This window comes from Microcaecilia unicolor, chromosome 8 (assembly GCF_901765095.1).
Source record: "Microcaecilia unicolor chromosome 8, aMicUni1.1, whole genome shotgun sequence".
In the NCBI taxonomy this organism is placed as follows: domain Eukaryota; kingdom Metazoa; phylum Chordata; class Amphibia; order Gymnophiona; family Siphonopidae; genus Microcaecilia; species Microcaecilia unicolor.
This window is the reverse complement of record NC_044038.1, coordinates 228,345,029-228,368,313: the sequence shown is the minus strand read 5'-3', so window position 1 is coordinate 228,368,313 and position 23,285 is coordinate 228,345,029. Positions and strand designations below refer to the sequence as shown.

The following is a 23,285-nucleotide window of genomic DNA, read 5'->3' as shown; positions in this document are numbered from 1 at the left end:
ATTGATGGCACTCTGTATTGTGGGTCAGTATGGTGGAGGGGAGGGAGGAAGGGAGAGAGAGATGCTGGCTGGCCATTTTTATTCATGAACACAAATATCCATCCAGCCTCCCCGGCCCAACCCCCCTGCACATATAGCCATGCAGGTTGGAATGAACAGGTGGCGTTCTGTCTGGCCAACATTCTCAGACATACATCACCTTCTCATTCACACAGCACATTTAATGCTATGCATATTGCTGCCTCCTTCCTCTCAACTCAACAGCACCATTTGGTGATATGTAATGCACAAGGGAGCCAAACACACACACACACACCCTGATAGTTATATTATAACAAACATTTATTTCCCCCCCCCACCCCCACCCCTACAAAATAACCCCAACAATGCCCTCCTCCCCCCCACAACTCCCCACACACCCCAACAATTCCCTCCCCCACCCCCCACAGAACCCCCAACATTTCCCTCCCCCCCACACACCCCAACATTTCCCTCCCTCCCCCCACACACACAACCCCAACAATTCCCTCCCTCCCTCCCCCCACACACACAACCCCAACAGGCCCCCCCCCCTATTTAAATTAAGGGCGGCCACGCCCTCTTAGTAAGGCCCTCTGTAGCAGGGCAATGAGCAGCCCCAGCAGTACCCTTAGTGGGCCCTGGAGCTGCTCATTGCCCTGCCGTAGGGCTGTCACCTCCTGCAGCAGCTGTTGCTGGCCAACTAGAAGTTGCTGCTGGCCAACTATAAGTTGGTGCTGGCCATCTACCAGCTGCTGCAGGAGGCGCACTACCGTAGCCGGGCCAAAGGCTGGAGGTGGGCCAGGGGACACGGAAGATGGCCCAGGGGATGGAGGTGGGCCAGGGGACACAGAAGCTGGCCCAGGGGATGGAGGTGGGCCAGGCGATGGCGCTGCAGGTGGGGAGGGAGAGCCCTCATAAGGAGCTGCAGGTGGGGAGGGGTCCTCAGGAATGTCTATGATGAGGACTCCCTCCTCCGAGTCCTCCTCCTCCTCTTCTCCCTGGTGGCCCGCCTCCTGGCCTGGCTGCTGCTCCTCCTCCTCCTCCATGTGCCCCTCCTCCTGCTCCTCCTGCTCCTCCTCCTCCTCCTCCTCCTCCTGGAGGTGGTGGCCCTCCTCATCCTCCCGCTCAGCTTCCTGCTGGTGGAGCCCTGTGTATGTAAAAGGAGTGTGATTGAGATCAGTGCATACACCATGGCTTGCATAGTGCAGTAGCTGGGTGGCGTGAGGCAGGGGATGGGGCAGGGTGTGGTAAGGCGTAGCCTATGCCCACGGGGAATGAGCTGCATCAGATGACATGAAACAGAACCCTGGACCCTCCTCTGACACACACCACGCAGGACATGTGGGCATACCAAATTCATTGCTGACCAGCATGTTTGCATTGTGAGATGCAACGAGGGGTTGATGGGCAGTTGTTGTAGGAGTTATTGGGGGGTGGGGGGCAGTGGGAAGGGTGTTGAGCACAATTCTTTTATGTGATTTAGGCCATAACATGCAGTAAAAGTAGGGCCTCAGGCAGCTGTACCAGGACACAGTAATCAGCCACCACAATAAGGGGAATAGTAAAGTGTGGCATATCATCTCATTCATCTCGGGGGGATGGTCGGACGTTGCAAGCACGCTCATGGGAGAACCCCTGCAACCTGCATCCTTGATCTGGGACAGATATGGTATTACTAGGTGGCTATTAGGCACATGGGAAGTGATATTGTACAACACATTTGCTTTATTCATGAAATGTATGTAGTAATGTGTACAGGTGTCCTGTTTTTGAATACTTACGGCGAGCCCTGAGGTGCCTTCGCACCGCCCGGATGATGTCGGGCCTCTCCCGCCTCACCCTGCGGAACCACCTCCGCAGGGACTCTAGGTCCCGGTGGACTCCAAAGCGTCTGTAAGATATAAGTTTGTAGAGCAGGGGTCAGGGGTGTTGGTCCTTTTTGTCCTCTGCACACATTAATTTACTATTCACATACCAGAGAGAGAGGGTCTACAGTGTTGGGGGGGGGGGGGTACCTCCATTGGTAGTGAATCATAGGAGCCACCTTTTTACCATTTTTGGGGGTGGAACCCCCAGTGGAGATGACCCCTCCCTCCATACATATTTGATATTGGGGGTGGGGTGGTGAAGCACCCACAGCAGCCACCGAGTTGGTTCCTATGCAGATGATGCCAGAGAGGTGGGCATGAGGCCAGACAGTACCGTTTGTATACATTATAATGTATGCTTGTTAAACTACTTTATATGTGTTATCATGACCATGTTATAAAGTATGGTATAGGTTTCATTGGTCTCATGCTTCCACTATTTGGAGGCGTTGTAACCCACTGGCTGCAAAGAGGGGTTGGAAAATGTGGCTTCACATAACTAACGAAATTTTCACATAACACTAATAGCATAGTCACGATACTAACCTAACGAAATACATTCTTGTAGGGATGTGGGAATGGTGGTCGTTTAAATAACATACAAATTATTAGTGATTGTGCATGTTCCTATATTACTCATGATCCTTGCATGGACACTCCAGTTACTGGTGGTAACATTGATGACGGAGCTGTTATATGTGTAGGTACAGGAGGTGAGGGGGGTTGGGCCATAACCTTACCTTTCTAATCGTTCCCGGATGCGGGACCAGGCTCGCATGGCCTGCAGCCTGGGGGGCAGGTGGTGATGTTGTATGAACAGGGTGTGCCGGTGCCTTAGGCACAGCCTGACGAGCAGCAAGCTCTCCTGTTCCCCAAAATTCGGCTCTCGCCGTTGTGCCATTTTTCCCACGTGTTGGAAAAGAAGTGCCTTATATAGACGACCTTGCGTGAGGGACGTCGTTTCATGCACAGCTCCATATATGGATGACCATTCCATATATGGCCCCTATCAGCACGTGGATGCCCTCGTAAGCATAGACGTCTTTGACGTGCACATGCCTGCAGGAGTGTGAAACGTGCCTTCTATAGATGAGTATGACGCACCCCACCCGACCCTTTTCACATGTACACAATATACATTTACTGCATGTTCAGTAGGTGTACAGTGCATGCAGATCCGCACATTCAGATGGGCACATATGATGAATGAATGGGTGGAGCAGCATGATATGTCTGTAGTTGACACATATATGCGTTCGTCATATATTTCCCTACCTGGATGGCCTGAACAACATGTACTGTAGTACTTGCGATACACCTATGTACATTATTTTACACACCACGTGATTTGGTTGTTTGCACCTGCAATAGTCGACCGTGTTAGGGCGCCCAATTTAGTCACGCTTATGCGCTCGTCATTTGATTGTTTTCTTACAGGGATAATCGATTATCGAAAAACGCCCACACTATTTTTCCATTATACAGGTCTATTTTTGGACGTTATCGTAAGAACGCCCTAATTCGTACTTGGACGATCTTTCCATTTTGCCCCTCCAAGTCTTCCAATTTCCTAAGTTCTTTCTGCAATTTTTTCACAGTCCACACGTGTTTTAACAACCTTGAATAGTTTTGTGTCATCTGCAAATTTAGTCACGTCACCGATACACCACTTTTCCTAAAGGCATTACCGTATCAAATTTTTTAAAATACTTTGTGGCATCTCAGTTATAGGTAGCCAAAAATCAGCTGGCCTACCCTCTGTCTAATATATTTGCCCTCTGTGTCATTCCACACAAAATTCAGTCTTCAGTCATCCCCTAACCTTGACTTTATCATCATCCTGTGAGTCATCCCAAGCATGGTTGAAGACTGTCACAGTTTTGCTTATGACCACACCTGCCGGAAGGTGATTCCTTCTGGAACCTCAACTCTCTCAGTAAAGTGCCATTTGCTGGTATTTGCTTATTTATTTATCTAGTCAAATTTTAACATGCTTTCTCAATGTTAACCCAAGATGATTTACATCAATTTCCTCTGTGTACACTTCAGATCAGGTTGATTGCATGACTCTATCCCTTGAGTGTATGACTCAATGACAAAAATGACATATGAGACAGAGACAGTATTCAAATAAGTAATACACTCACCAATGGTTTGCGGAACATATAACTATTCATATATTTTTAAAACGAAATTCTATATACGGTGCAGTGGCATAGCCACGGGTGGGCTCAGACCCATTCAACAGTAGCACATGGTAATGAAAATGCTGCTCTCCACAATACTGGCACCTTCGCATGCTCGGTTTTCAGTGCATGCCTGCTGCAGACTACCAAGGTGGAGACTGGAGAGAAGCATTTTCCCACCAGCTGAGATATTTTTTTTTTTGGTGTGGGGGTGGGGAAGAGAACATTTGGTGCCCACCCACTTCTTGCCTAGGCCCACACAAAATCTGCTATCTGGCTACGCCCCTGATACGGTGGAACTCAATACCCAAGGCTATAAGAAGCACCACTAACTATCTCCAGTTCAGAAAAGAACTGAAGACCTACCTACACAAAAAAGTTCTATAATTAGCCACACAACACATTCCAACCGAAAGCACTACTGTAACCTACACCTAACTGCAAATTGTAAGCCATTTTGAACTGAAACTCGTTTTTCAAAAATAGTGGGATATAGGATTGCATAAATAAATAAATATGGCACCAAAAAAAAAGAAAGAAAACATTCAACGCTGTTCTATAAACTTAGGGCTACCATATGTCCGGATTTACCCGGAGATGTCCTCTTTTTGAGGACATATCCGGGCAACCGGGTGGGTTTTGCCAATCTGCCCCTTTGTCCAGAAATCCGGACAAACAGGTAGATTGCTAGCCTCCCCTCCCCTTAGTTACTTCTGCCCTGGTGGTCTAGTGACCTCTTTTGCCTACGGGGCAGGAAAGAGCCCCCTCTTTCCTGCCCGGAGTGCTGCCCTGCATGCATCCTTCCTATTGGTGATCTTGGTGCCGATTCAAAATGGCCGCCGAGAGTTGAAGTGACCTCGCGAGACTTCAACTCTTGGTGGCCATTTTGAATCGGCGCCAAGATCACCAACAGGAAGGATGCATGCAGGGCAGCACTCCGGGCAGGAAAGAGGGGGCTCTTTCCTGCCCCGAAGAGGTCACTAGACCACCAGGGCAGTAGTAAGGTAAGGGGAGGGGATGACGGGGCGGGGGGGGTGACGGGGTGTGTGATGGGGAGGGGAAAATGTGACAGAGAGCGGAGCAAGGGCATGAAAGGGGGCGGGGTGGTGTGAAAGTGGCGGGGCAGGGTGTACTACTACTACTACTACTACTATTTAGCATTTCTATAGTGCTACAAGGCATACGCAGCGCTGCACAAACATAGAAGAAAGACAGTCCCTGCTCAAAGAGCTTACAATCTAATGGGTGTGTGGTGGGGGTGGGGCATGTGTCCTCCTTTATGGGGGACAAAATATGGTAACCCTATATAAATTGCGCCTAAAGTTAGACATGGTTTATAGAATTGCACTTATGCCCAGAAACCATGACTACATTTAGGCGCAGCCATTTATACCATTGGAAATGAGGCGCAAATGTTCACACCTACATTAAGCGCAACCAGTGGCGTAGCTACGTGGGGCCAGGGGGGCCTGGGCCCCTGTAGATTTGGCCCTGGACCCCCCTCCCAATGACCCTCTCGACCCCCTCTCCCGTCGCCAACCCGCCATCGCTGTCGCCTGCCTTTCCTGGCGGGGGACCACAACCCCTGCCAGCCGAGGTCCTCTTCTTCTCGCAAAAGGCTTCCTTCTGTTTCTGACGTCCTGCACGTACAACGTGCAGGATGTCAGAAACAGAAGGAAGCCTTTTAGGAGAAGAAGAGGACCTCGGCTGGCGGGGGTTGGGGCCCCCGCCAGCAAAGGTAGGCGACGGCGGGTTGGCGGCGGGAGGGGAGGTCGAGAGGGTCGTCGGCAGAGGGGGCAAAGTTGGTGGTGGCGGCGGGGTCGGCAATGGCGGGGGGGGGGGGGGGGTCGGCGGTGCCGGGGGGGGGGGCTAAAATATGCCCCCTCACCTCGGGCTCTGGACCCCCCTTCTGCCGAAGTCTGGCTACGTCCCTGAGCGCAACGCCCCTGATCCACCCATAACCCTTCCATTTCCCTACCCCTTTTTTGACTCGCATGTAAAAGTTAGGTACGGATCCCATGCCTAAATTTAGGTGTGTACATCTTAATTAATTCTAATTAGTGCCAATAATTGCTTATTACAAAGTCAGTTATCGGCACTTATCAGCTTGTTATTCAATTAAACTGGGCACACGCCCACATTTTCACACAATTTTTAATGCTTTTTTTTATAGAATTAGGCCGAAAGGGGTCAATATTCAGTGGGAGCTCGTTGGGCAGGAGCAGTTCCTGTCCTCTTAACTTCTGATGACTACATCCTGGTCAAATATTCACCGGTACTTAACCAGATAGTATTGCTGATTATTTGGTCAGACTATCTTGACAGTTTCCCCCTTCTTCTATTTATTCTATAACCAGGTCGCCCAAACGTAAATGTCACTTGCATGCTTAAATTTATAGAATCCTACCATCCATGTGCATAACTGTACATTTACCCATGTCAATTGCAGCAGCATTCTCAGTGCTATTCTATAGTTCATGCATACATATGACTTAGCATGTCATTGCAAGTGGCATTCACAGGGGAGGGCACTACTACTACTACTATTTAGCATTTCTATAGCGCTACAAGGCATACGCAGCGTTGCACAAACTGGGCAGTGCATAGGCTGGGCAAACCGTTATATGCTTAGCGGTCCTTTTACTTAGCTAAGCTAGAAAGTGGCCTTAGAGCGCCCTTACATGGCTGTTTCCCCAGACACTAAGGCCATTCTTACTGCAGTAGTAAAATGGCTGATTTTGTAGTTTTTGTGTTAATGGCAATGTGCCAAAGGTAGTTCATGGCTCAGATCTTTAGGGATGCTAAACTAGGGCAGGGCTAATGCAAGGTGAGGTGGGTTAAATTTAAATTTGGGGGGGTCACGACATGTGTGCCTGTGGGAGCACTTCTATCTCTGTCCAACCTCCCCCTCCGCCATCCAGTATCTCCTCTCGCTCTTTCCCACCTACCCTACCCACCCTACCATACCATCCAGAATCTTCTGTCTCTGTTTCTCTCTCCACTTGCCATACAGTATGTCTTCTCTCTCCCCATCCCCCAGCCGTCCAGGATCTCTTCTCTGTCTGTCTCTCTCTCTCCCCATCCAACGATGCACCTCTGTCTCTCCCCCCACCAACCAGCATTGCCCCTTCCTCTCTCTCCTCACTCTACCATCTCCCCTCAGCCTCTCTTCTCCCTCAATTCAGCATTGCCCATTTTCTCCTCCACCCACTATCCCCTCTATCTCTTCCCTCCCCCAGCCATCAGCTTTGCCCTCTTCCCTCCCCCTTCCCATCATCCTCACTTTTTTTTCCTCCCATTTCCTGCCTCCAACATTACCCTATCTCTCTCTCTCTCTCTCTCTTTTTCCTCCCCCCTGTCCCAAAAAAGCAAAACAAACTGGGAGCTTCCCCTCACTGTTTTCTGTCTGCCCGACCTGCTATCTCCTCGATTTGGTAGATGTCAATAAAGAGAAACTGTGCGTGTTCAGGGCCAGGGCTGGCATTTAACTTAACCCGCTCACCACTCTGGCTGAAAATTGTCCCCATACTTAACAGAAACCTGACACGTATTTGAATGCTTCCCTTATATTACTGTTCTCTCTCTTTTCATTTGAAGAATACATTTTGAATACCTTAGGCCTCAATGGATTGTTGGCCCTTCACCATTTGGGTAACTTCTCACAACTGCTTCCATGCACTATAGAATAATTTGCACCGTGGAAATATCGACTCGATTCCCACTTCAGGCACAGGCAGCTCCTTGTGACTCTGGGCAAGTCACTTAACCCTCCATTGCCCCAGGTACAAATAAGTACCTGTATACAATATGTAAGCCGCATTGAGCCTGCCACGAATGGGAAAGCGCGGGGTACAAATGTAACAAAAAATAAATAAATAAATATTCTGTACTTACCATATGCCTTCTTCATTCACATTTTCACGCTTTCCAGAAATGTCATAATATACATCAATAGTCAGGTTTCCATCTTTGTCTTGAGCAGCATTAAAAGTTGAAATGATACGGACTGGAATGCCCAAACACCTGAGTACTGAAAAATTAAACAAGCAGAAACGTCCCTTGTGAGTGTTACAAATGTTACACTGGGATAAACTACAAAAGATTTTTGGATTTCAAGAATCTTTTTTTACCTAAGCATGCAATTTGGAAGTCCCCTTGCATTCCGTTTTTATTTTCAGAAAACGATAAACTACTGTTTGATTTCTTAGTTTCTGTGGCATTGAAATGAATAATCTCACACTGGAAAGATAACTCTCAAGTCAATGTTATCCTTTGGTGGAACCAGTGGCGTACCAAGGGGGGGGGGCGGTCCGCCCAGGGTGCACGCCGCGGGGGGGGGGGGGGGGTGCCGCGCGCCTGTCGGCTCTTCATTTTCATGCTCCCTCTGCCCCGGAACAGGTTACTTCCTGTTCTGAGGCAGAGGGAGCATGGAAACGAAGAGCCGACAGGCGCGCGGCACCCCCCCTCCAGCGGCGTGCACCAGGGGGGGTTTTCACCGGGGGGGGGGGTCGCACTGCACCCGGGGGGTTATTTCGCCGGGGGGGGGGGGGTCGCTGCACCCGAGGGGCGGGGTGCATCGGCGATCCGCCCCGGGTGTCAGCGCCCCTAGGAACGCCACTGGGTGGAACTGGATTTTATTATACAAAATCTATGAGCAGTCTGTAATAAACTCTATTCCTGGACATAAAATTAGTCATCAGAAATGGAAAACTCTAGACCTTTTTCTCTCATCTGCAGCTTAAACTTATAGAACTTACTTGCTTGAACTCAGCTTTCTATACCTTATCATATTGTGCATTCGCACATGTTGTTGGGTTTTTTCTTTTTTTTTTTCTCTTGTGTTAGATGCAGGGGTGTGCTGGTAAATTTTTAACAACAGGCTCTTTCTCCGGACATAGCCAGCTCTGCAGCTGGAAGGGCCAGGGGTGGCCGAGGGTGGGGGGGGGGGGAGCAACACTTGCCTCTCTCTCCTCCCTCCCTTCGCTAGGCATACCTTTGCTGGCAGTCCATAAATGGACTGCCACCACTCCCAACGTCTTGCTCTGAGCAGCATGCTGGAACTTCTCACACATGCTCCAGAAGTCCCAGCCTGCTGCTCAGAGCTGGAAACAAGGAGCGGGGAACAGCAGCAGTCTATTTACTTGGCTGGCAGGGCTCAGCATCCCCACCAGCCAAGTAAAAGAGAATTCAGCAGGGGGCCCAAGCCCACATTTTGGGAGCCAGTTGTTAAAGTAGCCATGGACGGCCCTACTTTAACAACCGGCTCCCAAAATTCTTAAAAACTTAACAACCGGCTCTTGCAAGCCTGTGAGAGCCTGCTCCAGCACACCACTGGTTAGATGTATCTTTCAAAAATCTAATAAAAATATTTAAAAAAAAAAAAAACTTCCCTTGTGATTGTTACAAATGTTTCAATGTTATATCGAATCTTCTTTCTGGGCCCCTATTACAAAATGGCGGTAAACCCAATACCGCTCGCTAAGCAGGAAGTACCGCCGGGCTAAGCTAAACTAAGCAGCCCGGCGGTACTTCCCACCCTCAGCGCACTGTCTTTTCCGGCGCTACAAAAAATATTTATTTTTGTAGCGCAGGGGTGAACCTGGCGGGTAATCGGCCGGGTTAGCGTAGGAGCCCTTACCGCCACCTCAATGGGTGGTGGTAAAGGCTTCCCCCTGAAATGGCCATGCGGCAAGTGCTTTACTTGCCGTGTGGCCATTTCCTGCAGAAAAGAAAGACTACCCTTTTAGCAGCTGCGGTAAAATTGGCCTCGGAGCGTGTCAAAAATGCGCTAATGCCAGCGCAGGCCCCCTTTTGCCACAGTTTGGTAAAAGGGGTCCTATTAGAGCTATACCCCCTCTTTCTATAAACCTGTGCACACGGTTTTACTCTTAGGGTTGTTGTTGGGGGTGCAATTATGAAGGTCAAGACCATGCAGTACCAGTGCTGGTAATATTTAATACAAAGAATAACCATAATCTACAGACGGAGAAGTGTGGAGACATTTTTTTCTTCTGTGGGTTACAAAGAAACAAACAAGGCCATTTGGTGCCCAGCACAAGCAAACAAGTAAGCACCCACTTCCTCCCCTTTTCTGACCAGGTAATTGAAAGACAAGGAGTCATGCAATTCACTGTTTTCCATAGGTGTATTCAAAGAGGCTTGTTGGAGACTTTTTAGGCTGCAGTTAGGTTTCCATCTGATAAGAACTAATTACCACATGAAGGGGGCAAGGCAAGTGACAGAGATGGAGAGAGACAAGATTCTGTAGCCTCAAGACAGGAAACAAGAATTATTAAGAAACTTCAAACAGCCCAAAATATGGAAGCCAGACTTGTATTTGGAAAAGCGAAATACAAAAGCGCCAAACCCCATCAGAGAACAATTACACTGGCTCCCACTAAAAGATCGAATTACATTCAAAATCTGTACCCTGGTTCATAAAATTATTCATGGCGAGGCCCCGATATATATGTTAGACCTCATAGATCAACCAGTAAGGAACACAAAACGTTCATCACGCACATTCTTGAACCTCCATTACCCCAATTGTAGGGGAATTAAATATAAATCAATATATGCATCTGGCTTTTCCTACATCTGCACGCAACTTTGGAACGCACTACCGAATGCCATAAAAACAACGCACGATCTGGCAGCCTTCCGGAAATTACTAAAGACTAACCTGTTCAAAGAGACTTATCAAAAGGATCCTTCATGAAAGACCTGACGTCACAACTGTACCAGAATAAGTTAATATTGAACTGTTTTTATTTGGTTACTTTAATCACATTGTCATTACTGAACGTTATACATTACCCTTGATCTCAAATACCTGAAATGAATTGTATATCTATTTACTTCTAATTTACTTTATATTTTCTATAATTTAATTGTAATAATATTCGGTACTTCTCATTCCGGAAATGGCGATCGCCATTACGGTGTAATGTAAGCCACATTGAGCCTGCAAAGAGGTGGAAAGTGTGGGATAGAAATGCATAAATAAAAAATAAAAATATATGGTGGGAACTCTGTGAGAACTGAACCCTGACTCCTTTTGAAGTGAGATGAGGATTCTTTTACTGAGGTTGTGTTTATTTAATAAAAAGGACCGAGGATGTATCTTTTAAGGAAATGCAATATTTTTTATGAACCTTTTGGCAATTGTAACAAACAAATGACATATCCTATATGATGTATTTCTGAAAAAAAAATAGTTCTTTGTACTTTGGGTACACCCACCCTGTTAGAATACCAATGATATGCTTTGATGTCCCCATGCATACTTCCTACCCACCCCCATCCTCCCACCCTGTCAGACTGTCACAGTAATGCTTGAATGTTTTCACTTATAAACACTGTCAGCTAGCACATTTGCTTATTTCCGATCTGAGGAAGAAGGGCAACCTTCGAAAGCTAATCAAGAAATGTATTAAGTTATGTCCAATAAAAAAGGTATCATCTTATTTTCTTTTCCATGTTTTATTTTGTTTGATTTCTATAGATTCTGCTTGGAATGTTGCTATTCCACTAGCAACATTCCATGTAGAAGTCGGCCCTTGTAGATCACCAATGTGGCCGCGCAAGCTTCTGCTTCTGTGAGTCTGACGTCCTGCAGGACGTCAGACTCACAGAAACAGAAGCCTGCGCAGGAATGTTGCTAGTGGAATAGCAACATTCCATGTAGAATGTCCAATAGTAGCAACATTCTATGTAGAATCTCCAATAGTATCTATTTTACTGTCATAGTAATGCTTGAATGTTTTCACTTATATACACTGTCAGCTAGCACATTTGCTTATTTCCGATCTGACGAAGAAGGGCAACCTTCGAAAGCTAATCAAGAAATGTATTAAGTTATGTCCAATAAAAAAGGTATCATCTTATTTTCTTTTCCATGTTTTATTTTGTTTGATTTCTATAGATTCTGCTTGGAATGTTGCTATTCCACTAGCAACATTCCATGTAGAAGTCGGCCCTTGTAGATCAGCAATGTGGCCGCGCAGGCTTCTACATGGAATGTTGCTACTGGAATAGCGACATTCCAACATTCCATGTAGAATCTCCAATAGTAGCAACATTCCATGTAGAATCTCCAATAGTATCTATTTTACTGTCATAGTAATGCTTGAATGTTTTCACTTATATACACTGTCAGCTAGCACATTTGCTTATTTCCGATCTGACGAAGAAGGGCAACCTTCGAAAGCTAATCAAGAAATGTATTAAGTTATGTCCAATAAAAAAGGTATCATCTTATTTTCTTTTCCATGTTTTATTTTGTTTGATTTCTATAGATTCTACATGGAATGTTGCTATTCCACTAGCAACATTCCATGTAGAAGTCGGCCCTTGTAGATCACCAATCTGGCCGCGCAGGCTTCTACATGGAATGTTGCTAGTGGAATAGCAACATTCCATGTAGAATCTCCAATAGTAGCAACATTCCATCTAGAATCTCCAATGGTATCTATTTTACTGTCATAGTAATGCTTGAATGTTTTCACTTATATACACTGTCAGCTAGCACATTTGCTTATTTCCGATCTGACGAAGAAGGGCAACCTTCGAAAGCTAATCAAGAAATGTATTAAGTTATGTCCAATAAAAAAGGTATCATCTTATTTTCTTTTCCATGTTTTATTTTGTTTGATTTCTATTGATAACCTTAAGAGTGGACTAACACGGCTACCACACTCCTCTACTTTGGGTTGAGAAACCCGATATAAATGCCTGGTCTGAAAGGCAGAAGGGGTGGCTGAAAGTCTTCCTCAGTTTATCTCAGCAGACTAAGGAATATGTGACCATTTCCATGTTTATGTTCTCCCCCCCCCCCCCCACCCTGTTTTTTTTTTATCTTCTGCTACTAATTTCTTATTTTTCATGTTCTTGGGTAAGAATAAACTTTATTAACGTGAGAAGCTTATTTTGTTTATAGTTGTTTTTGGTACTTATTAGGCCAGTGGTCCTAAGAAATCAGGGCCAGATGCACTAAACTTAACGAGCCATTAATGAGCAAGTAGTAAACTGTGGCATGCACTAAATGCGTCTCCTAGCCATTTTCTGATCAGGGTAGCAGCTAACGAAAACGGAATGCAGATGAGCAAATTAGTACCCCAATGTGTATAAATCGTATTGTAATGAGATGCACTACCGTTTTCCGATTGCCTAACCGTGGAAAATCTAACGGGAGGTCTGTACCTCTCGTTGGGGCTGCGCAGCCTCTAAAAACGTCTATAAATGTAACAAAACAAAAAATCAGGAAAAAAAAACGTCCAAGTGCTCGTCAGAGACATCTAACACGAGCTGGACGTCTTCTTGCAGCTTTTGTGATGGGCGTCCTCCTTGGACGTGCTTTTCTTACCTGCAATTAGGAAGGACTTCTCTGAAGAAAAAAAAAGGACGTCCCTGTTTTTCTTACCTGCCTAAACTGACCACAACCACAGTTCTCTCAACATTCCCCTCCAAGGTTGTTTTCTGCTTGCGCCCTCCCCCCCACCCCCAGGATCGGGACATGTGAGGACATCCAAATCAAAACTTTTTGGATGTCCCTCCCTCCAGGTCTCTCTCATCCAATCACAGCGCATTTAGCTATTACCAGTGTCCATCCTTTTGGACATAAATGTCCCTTCCCCTTCTGAAATTGGAATTGAATGTCCATATTTTGGTCTCTCCCTAGTCCTGTGCAAAACACACCCAAACTACATCCCCTTGTCATAAGGATGTACTGCAGTTGTTTCCCACCTTTATAAAATCGGAGTTTAGACTTCCATGCCATATGGCATGAATAAAGCTTCTAAATAAGGGTCATAGCGAGGCTTCTAGGTGTTATCATTGCTAATAATTTGTTTTTTAAAAAGTAGGATTTCTGTGAAAGGAAATCAGGCTCAAAATTCATCTGGTTTTGCATCTATGTCAAATTTAGTTGCACATCCTGATTTTGGAGCTCATTCAAAATGTGCATGCTGTCCCTGCCTTAATAGTTATGGTGAACTTGGAAAGAAAGAGGCCGGCCCGTTAGGGAGAGGCCGATCACAACTGAGCTGAGAGCTAGCGAGGGTTAAGGTAGAAGGTAGGGAGAAGGGGTTTTTGAGGCTAGAGAGTAAGGAAAGGGTTAAAGTAAGGAAGGGTGGGAGGGGAAGTGGGAGGATATAAAGTAATGTTGCTGACGTAGGGATTCGTCAGCAGCTAGAAAGAGGTTGGTGAGAGGAGCTGACCCGGGCCCACCCTCCCGTTGGAGGAGGTTGTCGCAGCTGGAGCGATGCGTGGCGGTGATTATCCAGGGACACAGCAAGTGAGCGCAGAAGACTGTTATGTTATTGGTGAATAATTGCCCTAATGTTAAGTGCAATATGAAGTACAATGTTATGCCTAAAGTTGGGGCAGGTTTACAGTTAATTTAGTGGGGATATGGCTTGTCTCCTGGCTTGGACGGCCAGGAGACCAGGAACTTATCTGGGGCGTATCCTTAAACGGGATACACCATAGTCATCGGGTGCTATAAGAAAGCACAGGTTGGCGGTGGGTGTGCTTAGACGGCACCACCGGCAGCGGATTGGGGCGCATTATGAAGTAAAGCTGTGTACCCCAGGGTTTGAATTTGGCAAGTTATAAGAAGTTATGTATGCGGCCTTAATAAATTCCAAATTTTGTCGAAGAAGTGGTTTCTGAGTATTATTGGGGATTATGGGGCGATGAGAGTGCATGCCGAATGCTCCAGTTGAGAGCTTTAGATTAATGAATGGTTTTTGTCACTGTTGGAACACACCTGTGCATACTAGACCTGCAAAGATCCAACACTGTCCATATTTGACAGGCGCATATCCTTCATTGTACCACTTCTGCAAAATGGCAGCACTTCCACTCCACTCCTTTGGATCAATCCCATCAGCGTACTCTCCATTCCAGTTTTCAACAAGCACCCCATTATCATCCTTGGAATTCACCTAAAAAAAATAAGAATTTGCCCAGTGAGATGAGATAACATTTACAAAGAAGGGAATCCATCTACAATCAAGATGCAACGTAGGAGACACGTCCTTATGAATTAGCCATGAGTACAGATTGTATCAAAAAACTACAATCCCATTAACTAATTTATTTATTTAAATATTTGATGCTAAAGTTACTTTCCTGCTTATAATCGAACGAGAAAAACGCCCAAGTTCCGACCTAAATCGGGAGATGGACGTTTATCGCACAAAAACGAATAACGCGGTATAATCGAAAGCCGAACTTGGACGTTTTCAACTGCACTCCATCGCGGAAGCGTACAAAGTTGACTGGGGCGTGTCGGAGGCGTGGTGAAGGCGGGACTGGGGCATGGTTATCACCCGAACAGAGATGGGCGCCTTTCGCCAATAATGGAAAAAAAGTATGCGTTTGTAGCTAGAATTTAGGGCACTTTTCCTGGACCCTGGTTTTTCACTAATAAGACTCCAAAAAGTGCCCTAAATGACCAGATTACCACCGGAGGGAATCGGGGATGACCTCCCCTGACTCCCCCAGTGGTCACTAACCCCCTCCCACCACAAAAAAAATGATGTTTCACAACTTTTTATTTTCACCCGCAAATGTCATACCCACCTCCCTGGCAGCAGTATGCAGGTCCCTGGAGCAGTTGTTAGGGGGTGCAGTGGACTTCAGGCAGGTGGACCCAGGCCCATCCCCCCCTACCTGTTACAATTGTGCTGCTTAATGCTTAGTCGTCCAACCCCCCCAAACCCACTGTACCCACATGTAGGTGCCCCCCTTCACCCCTTAGGGCTATAGTAATGGTGTAGACTTGTGGGCAGTGGGTTTTGAGGGGGATTTGGGGGGCTCAACATACAAGGGAAGGGTGCTATGCACCTGGGAGCTCTATTACCTTTTTTTTTGTTTTTGTAAAAGTGCCCCCTAGGGTGCCCGGTTGGTGTCCTGGCATGTGAGGGGGACCAGTGCACTACGACTCCTGGCCCCTCCCACGAACAAATGCCTTGGATTTATTCGTTTTTGAGCTGGGCGCTTTCATTTTCCATTATCGCTGAAAAACAAAAACGCCCAGCTCACAAATTGTCGAATAAAACATGGACGTCTATTTTTTGCGAAAATACGGTTCGGTCCGCCCCTTCACGGACCCGTTCTGGGAGATAAACGCCCATGGAGATAGACGTTTTCGTTCGATTATGCCCCTCTTTATAGTTTATAGTTTTAATGATTGCTTAAAATGAAGAGTTATTTGCTTTTTCGGAAGTGAAAGCTTTCCTATTTCTAAAGGCTTTTGATTGTCAGACTAATTTGATAGGCATAATTTTATTGATGTACAGATTGTTTTATTTGTTTATTTTATTTTCTATTGTTTATTATTTTTCGTGGCTTGATTTATAGTTATTGCTCCTTTTAATTATATATGTTATTTTGTAAACCGCCTAGTATCTTGGATAGAGTGGTATATAAACTGTGACATAACTAACTAAATAAATTATTCATTGTAGACCGTCTTCTACAATCTATCAAATGGAAAAGCAGAGTATAAATTCTTCAATTAAATTGGCATGGAACACTCCCTGTATAAAGCTATTTTTAATCAGACATGTAGGAAGTAATTCTATACGGAGATGCCTCCATTTTGGCATCCCAGTACTACACAATGCACAGATTCTGTTAAAGTAAAAGCCCAAATCAGTGCAACTTACATTTACATGCCGCGGTTATGCCAACCGTAGATTTGGAGTAACTGCAGTCGCATAAATGTTATAGGAATACATTTAGTTTTACAGGATTCTATAAGTTACATTCATAAGTGGGAGTCCCTCCCATTTCCTACTCGTATAGAGGTCTATAAAATACTGAGTGGAGTGAAACAGGTAGGTGTGAATCATTTGTGTACTCTTTCCAAAAATACTAGGACTGGGGGCCATGCAATGAAGCTTCTAAGTAGTAAATTTACAACTAATCAGAGAAATGTTTCTTCATGCCATGCGTAATTAAACTCTAGAATTTGTTGCCAGAAAATGTGGTAAAATCAGTTAGCTTAGCAGGGTTTTAAAAAGTTTTGGATATTTTCCTAAAAGAAAAGTCCATAAGCCATTATTAAGATGGGCTTTGTTATTTCTAGGATAAGCAACATAAAATCTGTTTTACTATTCTGGGATCTTGCCAGGTACTTGCAACCTGGATTGGCCACTGTTGGAAACAGGATATTGGGCTTGATGGACCTTTGGTCTGTCCCATTAAGGCAATGCTTATGTTCTTATGTTTCTTTGCATTTATGTGCTATGACACTTCTGTACCATTGCAGACCAGCACTTACAGGCTTATTTTCAAAAGAGAAGGACGCCCATCTTTCAACACAAATCGGGAGATGGGCGTCCTGCTCCCAGGGTCGCCCAAATCGGCATAATCGAAAGCTGATTTTGGACGTCCCCAACTGCTTTCCGTCGCGGGAACAAGCAAAGTTCCCAGGGGCGTGTCAGAGGCGTAGCGAAAGCGGGTCTTGGGTGTGCCTAACACAAGGGCGTCCTCGACCCATAATCAAAAAAAGGGCGTCCCTGACGAGCACTTGGACATCTTTACTTGATTCTTTTTTCATTATGACCAAGCCTTGAAAAAGTGCCCAAACTGACCAGATGACCACAGAGGGAATCAGGGATGACCTTCCCTTACTCCCCCAGAGGTCACTAACTCCCTCCCACCCTCAAAAAAATAGTTTAAAATATTTTTTGTCAGCCTCAAATGTCAAACTCAGGTCCATCACAGCAGTATGTAGGTCCCTGGAGCAGTTTTAGTGGGTGCAGTGCACTTCAGGCAGGCGGACCCAGGCCCATCCCCCCCTACCTGTTACACTTGTGATGGTAAATGGGAGCCCTCCAAACCCCACCAGAAACCCACTGTACCCACATCTAGGTGCCCCCCTTCATTCGTAAGGGCTATGGTAGTGGTGTACAGTTGTGGGGAGTGGATTTTGGGGGGCTCAGCACACAAGGTAAGGGAGCTATGTACCTGGGAGCAATTTCTGAAGTCCATTGCAGTGCCCCCTAGGGTGCCCGATTGGTGTCCTGGCATGTCAGGGGGACCAGTGCACTACTCATGCTGGCTCCTTCCATGACCAAAGGGCTTGCATTTGGTCGTTTCTGAGATGGGCGTCCTTAGTTTCCATTATCGCTGAAAATCATTTCACAAGCCGTTATACGCTGGGGGCGCACATCACGTAACACTGCCCATAACACGCCCCTAACACGCATTGAGGACGCCCTTACGGCCCTGTTTTGATTATTGGACTTGGCCGACCTTCTTTCACGGGGATGCCCATCTGCCTTTTGTGTCGCTTTTTGGCCGACCTTCTCTTTCGAAAATGAGCAGGATCGTTACATAGTAGATGACGGCAGAGAAAGACCTGTACGGTCCATCCAGTCTGCCCAACAAGATAAACTCATATGTGCTACTTTATGTGTATACCTGACTTTGATTTGAATCTGCCATTTTCAGGGCACAGACCATAGAAGCCTGCCCAGCACTAGCCCCGCTTCCCACCCATTAGCCCCACCTCCCCCCACCGGCTCTACCAACCAATCAACCTTGTTATATAAAGTAATCTTTTGTGTTTACTCCACAACTTCTTGACTTCACACACTGAAACACCTTTATTAAAATTCCTCCCAATTACCCTAGCTTTAGATATATTTGAGTCAAGCTCCAGTAACTTTGGATAAATTAACCCTTTTCTCACCATGGCAGTGACCACCCTGCTCACATATAGAGGGTTATTCCTCTTGGCGTGGTCTGCTACTGGGTCCCGAGCATGGTTTATACTTTTATCCAGAATGGTGAAACAGATATCCAGAACGTCGCTTTCAAACTGAAAAAAGTGACAAGAAAACATAATTATTTATGCATTTATTAGCATTTATTTACCACCTTTTTGAAAGAATTCGCTCAAGGTGGTGTACAGTAAATCAAACATAAGTAATAGACAATTACAGCTGTAAAAATATTCAAATAACAATACAAAGTCTGACGTGGTATACTACTTACAATGTCAACACAATATGTAATAGAACATTTTAATAGACAGCATAGGGTATAAGCAAAGATGCAACGTACAGATGGGTAAAAGAGTAAGAGGAGTTAGAAAATAAGGTGACTAATTTAAAAGAAAGTTGCACATGAAGTCATAGAAATAATTAAATGTTATCTCAGCTAGGGTAGGAGTGGATAAACTTGTCCTGCTGCAGTATGTGCAGCCTGAGCTCCAGCTTTCTAGAATCCGCTCCCTGTCTTTTGTAATTTGAGTAACAGTGGCGTTCCGTGCTTAGCTGACACCCGGGGCGGATCGCCGCTGCGCGCACCCCCCGTCAGTCCCCACCTGCCTACCAGCTGAGCTCCGTGCACCCGGCATCTCAAATCTGCAGCGCTGCTGACTGTAAAAGAAGAAAACTGTCTCGTCGTTGGCCCTTCACTCACTGAGTCCCGCCCTCTGATGTAACTTCCTATTTCCTCGAGGGCGGGACACAGTGAGTGAAGGGCCAACGACGAGACGGGGTGCCGTGCCATGCTGGGGGGGGTGGACAGAGCACCCCCCCACCCGTTGACACCCGGGGCGGACTGCCCCCACCCCCCCCCCCCCCCTTGGTACGCCACTGTTGAGTAGGACTAGCTACAGGGTTTTATCTAATAAGAACAGGAAGTGCAAAATACAGAAGCGCCAGAGCTCAGGTACCCATAAACTAAACATCGGGGAAATGTGTTTTATTGATATTATTTATGAGTACTTCATAAGTATTAATCTTGAAGATAATTAGTTTAACCTACTTAAACAATATCAGGGATTCAGTTTCCACTATCTGGGAAATCCAATAAATGAAATAAATTTTTGGAAACTTTACTACAGTAAGCCAGTTGTTTTATAAAACAGGAGGAAAAACCTCAAGAAGCACTTTCATATGTTCTTAATGACCAATAGAAGGGCAAGGGCTTCTTCATCAAAGGAAAAAACCCTCCTGGATTTATTTAATTAATTTGATTTCAAAATTTGCATATTCAAAACATTTTTACGGCGTTATTGGTATATAGAACTCATTCCGATGTTATACAAAACAGTACTTAGCTTTTAACTTTTTCCGCCAAACACCTCAATGGCTCCTTCATTCAACTGTTAAGACCGTGGTCGATGTGAGCTCTCGTTTCGCCACTGCTGTCTCAAAACCTCCGGTCTAAAAATATTCTGTTCAGACTGCCGACGGACGCATGAACTGGCTTACTGTAGTAAAGTTTCCAAAAATTTATTTCATTTATTGTACTTCATAAATATTTACATTATATATTCATGATGGGGCCTCTATTCAAAATAATTTAAATGGCCAGAAATGGCTCCTGGCTATTTAAATCATTTATATAGGCTAACTGGGCGTGTTCACTGGTACTTATACTTAGACCCTTCACTGGCTCCCTATCCATTTTCGCATCCTGTTCAAACTTCTTCTACTAACCTATAAATGTACTCACTCTGCTGCTCCCCAGTGTCTCTCCACACTCGTCCTTCCCTGCACCCCTTCCCGTGCACTCCGCTCCATGGATAAATCCTTCTTGTCTGTTCCCTTCTCCACTACTGCCAACTCCAGACTTCGCGCCTTCTGTCTCGCTGCACCCTATGCCTGGAGTGGACTTCCTGGGCCCCTGCGTCTTGCCCCATCCTTGGCCACCTTTGGGTCTGGACTGAAGGCCCACCTCTTTAACATTGCTTTTGACTCGTGACCACTTGTGACCACTCGACTCCACCTGCCCTCCTCTCTTCCTTCCCGTTCACATTAATTGATTTGATTTCTTTATTTATTTTTTGTCTATTAGATTGTAAGCTCTTTGAGCAGGGACTGTCTTTCTTCTATGTTTGTGCAGCGCTGCGTACGCCTTGTAGCGCTATAGAAATGCTAAATAGTAGTAGTAGTAGTATACGGATAGTGACACTGAAAATGCTCGGTTAGAGCCCAAGCTGAAACCTGTTATTTTTGCGGGCATTCTGGGAGCAGAGTCAACACTTAGAGGGACTTTTATTAAGCAGTGGTAAGACCAATGCGGGCTTACTGCTCACTAATCAGGAACATAGTAAATGACGGCAGATAAAAACCTGAACGGTCCATCCAGTCTGCTCAACAAGATAAGCTCATTTTACATGGTATGTAAGACTTTATATGTATATCCGAGTTTGATTTGTCCCTGCCTTTCTCAGGGCACAGACTGTAAAAGTCCGCCCTGCACCGGTTTTATTCTCTAAATATCAGCGTCGCCACCCAATGTCCGCTAAGATTCCATAGATCCATTCCTTCTAAACAGAATTCCTTTGTGTTTATCCCACACATGTTTTAATTCCATTACCGTTTTCATCTCCACCATCTCCCGCGGGAGGGCATACCATGTATCCACCACCCTCTCCGTGAAAAAATACTTCCTGACATTACTCCTGAGTCTGCCCCCCTTCAACCTCATTTCATGTCCTCTAGCTCTACCGCCTTCCCGTCTCCGGAAAAGGTTCGTATGCGGATTAATACCTTTCAAATATTTGAACATATCATGTCACCCCTGTTTCTCCTTTCCTCCAAGGTATACATGTTCAGGTCGTCAAGTCTCTCCTCGTATGGTTTGCAATGCAAATCCCATACCATTTTCGTAGCTTTTCTTTGCACCGCTTCCAGTCTTTTTACATCTTTAGCCAGATACGGCCTCCAAAACTGAACAGAATACTCCAAGTGGGGCCTCACCAATGACTTGTAGAGGGGAATCAACACCTCCTTTCTTCTGCTGGTTATACCCCTCTCTATGCAGCTCAGCATCCTTCTAGCCATGGCCGTCGCCTTGTCACATTGTTTCTTCATCTCATATCCTCCGACACCAACACCCTAAGGTCTCTCTCCTGAGTCGAGCTTGCTAATCTCTCCCCTCCTATTCGGTATCTCTCTCTTTTGGGTTTCTACACCCCAAATGCATCACTCTGCACTTCTTGGTATTAAATTTTAACTATATCAAAAAAACATACTCCTTATTTAAATAACAATACTAATTTATTGGTGCCACTCTATATTTCATACAACCTCTTAAATAATAATCTAACTGGCGTCTACGGAACTCACTCATTCAACCTTTCACTCAACCACTCTGTCACAGCTCTACGTATATCCTCAAATTTACATAAATAATTGAATCAACCAGCACTCTGCATGAAAGACATTGAATAAGTCCAAATAGTATCGGGCTTCAGTCCCGATACTGGTCTTCGCACAGCATAGAATATCCTGTGCGGTCACTTTACTTAAATCATTCATATGCAATGGCAAAATCACCGCTGCTTGTGCTGGAGAAAAAGTTCTCAAAGAATCAATATCTCCATAGGCTCTTTCAGGTAGCAAAGCGCGGATTGAAGAGGGCTTCCATCCGACTCCAGCAAATGTCAAAACAGCTGATCACACGTGAGCTCCTCTATGCGAGACCACATTTCGTGTTGCCCTTCATCAGGAGGAGCAACTTCCAACCCCTTCAGGACTGGAAACCAGATATCCAAGCGGGACCTCCAGAGTCCCCCACTGTAAGAAGGAACAATGCAAGCCACATTGAGCCTGCAAATGAGTGGGAAAATGTGGGATACAAATGCAACAAATAAATAAATAAATAAATAAAATATCTCTATATAACGCAATGGCAGAAAAGAGGTTGGGGTGAAAGGCTTTGAAAACTGAGCTTTCTAATTCTCCGTTTACCTGATCGTAGTTCCACGTTGCATTCATGATATTGTTTTCATGCCCCAGAAAATAGATTCCAGTATCTCTCATAACATATTCCTGCTTCTGATCCTCATCAGCCAAATAGACATCGTCACCTGAGAGGCCAGAATCAGACATGTGGTTACAATTATTCCACAAAAGGGTATTTTTATCTATTTATTTATTTGTTTAATTAGGGGCCCTTTTAATAAGCTGCACTAGGCACTAATAACAATATAAGAACGTAAAAATGGCCATACTGGGTCAGACCAATGGTCCATCTAGCCCAGTATCCTGCTTTTTCAAGGGAACCGACTGCTTTTATCTTGTGCCCGTACCCCATCTGCATTTTAAAATGCAGCTTAGATAATGGCAGATGGGGTAGGGGCACAAGATAAAAGCAGTCAGTTCCCTTGATAACATGGCTGCTGAGAGGGGGGCGGGGGGGGTGGAAATTCCCCGGGCCTCCAAGGGGGGCCCGG

General features: G+C 45.5%; 1 protein-coding gene across 2 annotated transcripts in view; it reads right to left on the bottom strand.

The window, feature by feature from the left end:
• Nucleotides 1–23,285, bottom strand: part of LOC115476654 (protein-glutamine gamma-glutamyltransferase E-like) — a 92,225-nt gene that overhangs the window by 30,713 nt on the left and 38,227 nt on the right. For both annotated transcript variants that reach the window (XM_030213142.1, XM_030213143.1), the window contains exons 4-7: nt 22,801–22,919; nt 18,783–18,911; nt 14,844–15,021; nt 7,970–8,105 (exon numbers count right to left, since the gene is read on the bottom strand). In XM_030213142.1, coding sequence (XP_030069002.1) covers nt 7,970–8,105; nt 14,844–15,021; nt 18,783–18,911; nt 22,801–22,919 — 562 coding nt within the window. The remainder of the gene's footprint in view (nt 1–7,969; nt 8,106–14,843; nt 15,022–18,782; nt 18,912–22,800; nt 22,920–23,285) is intronic.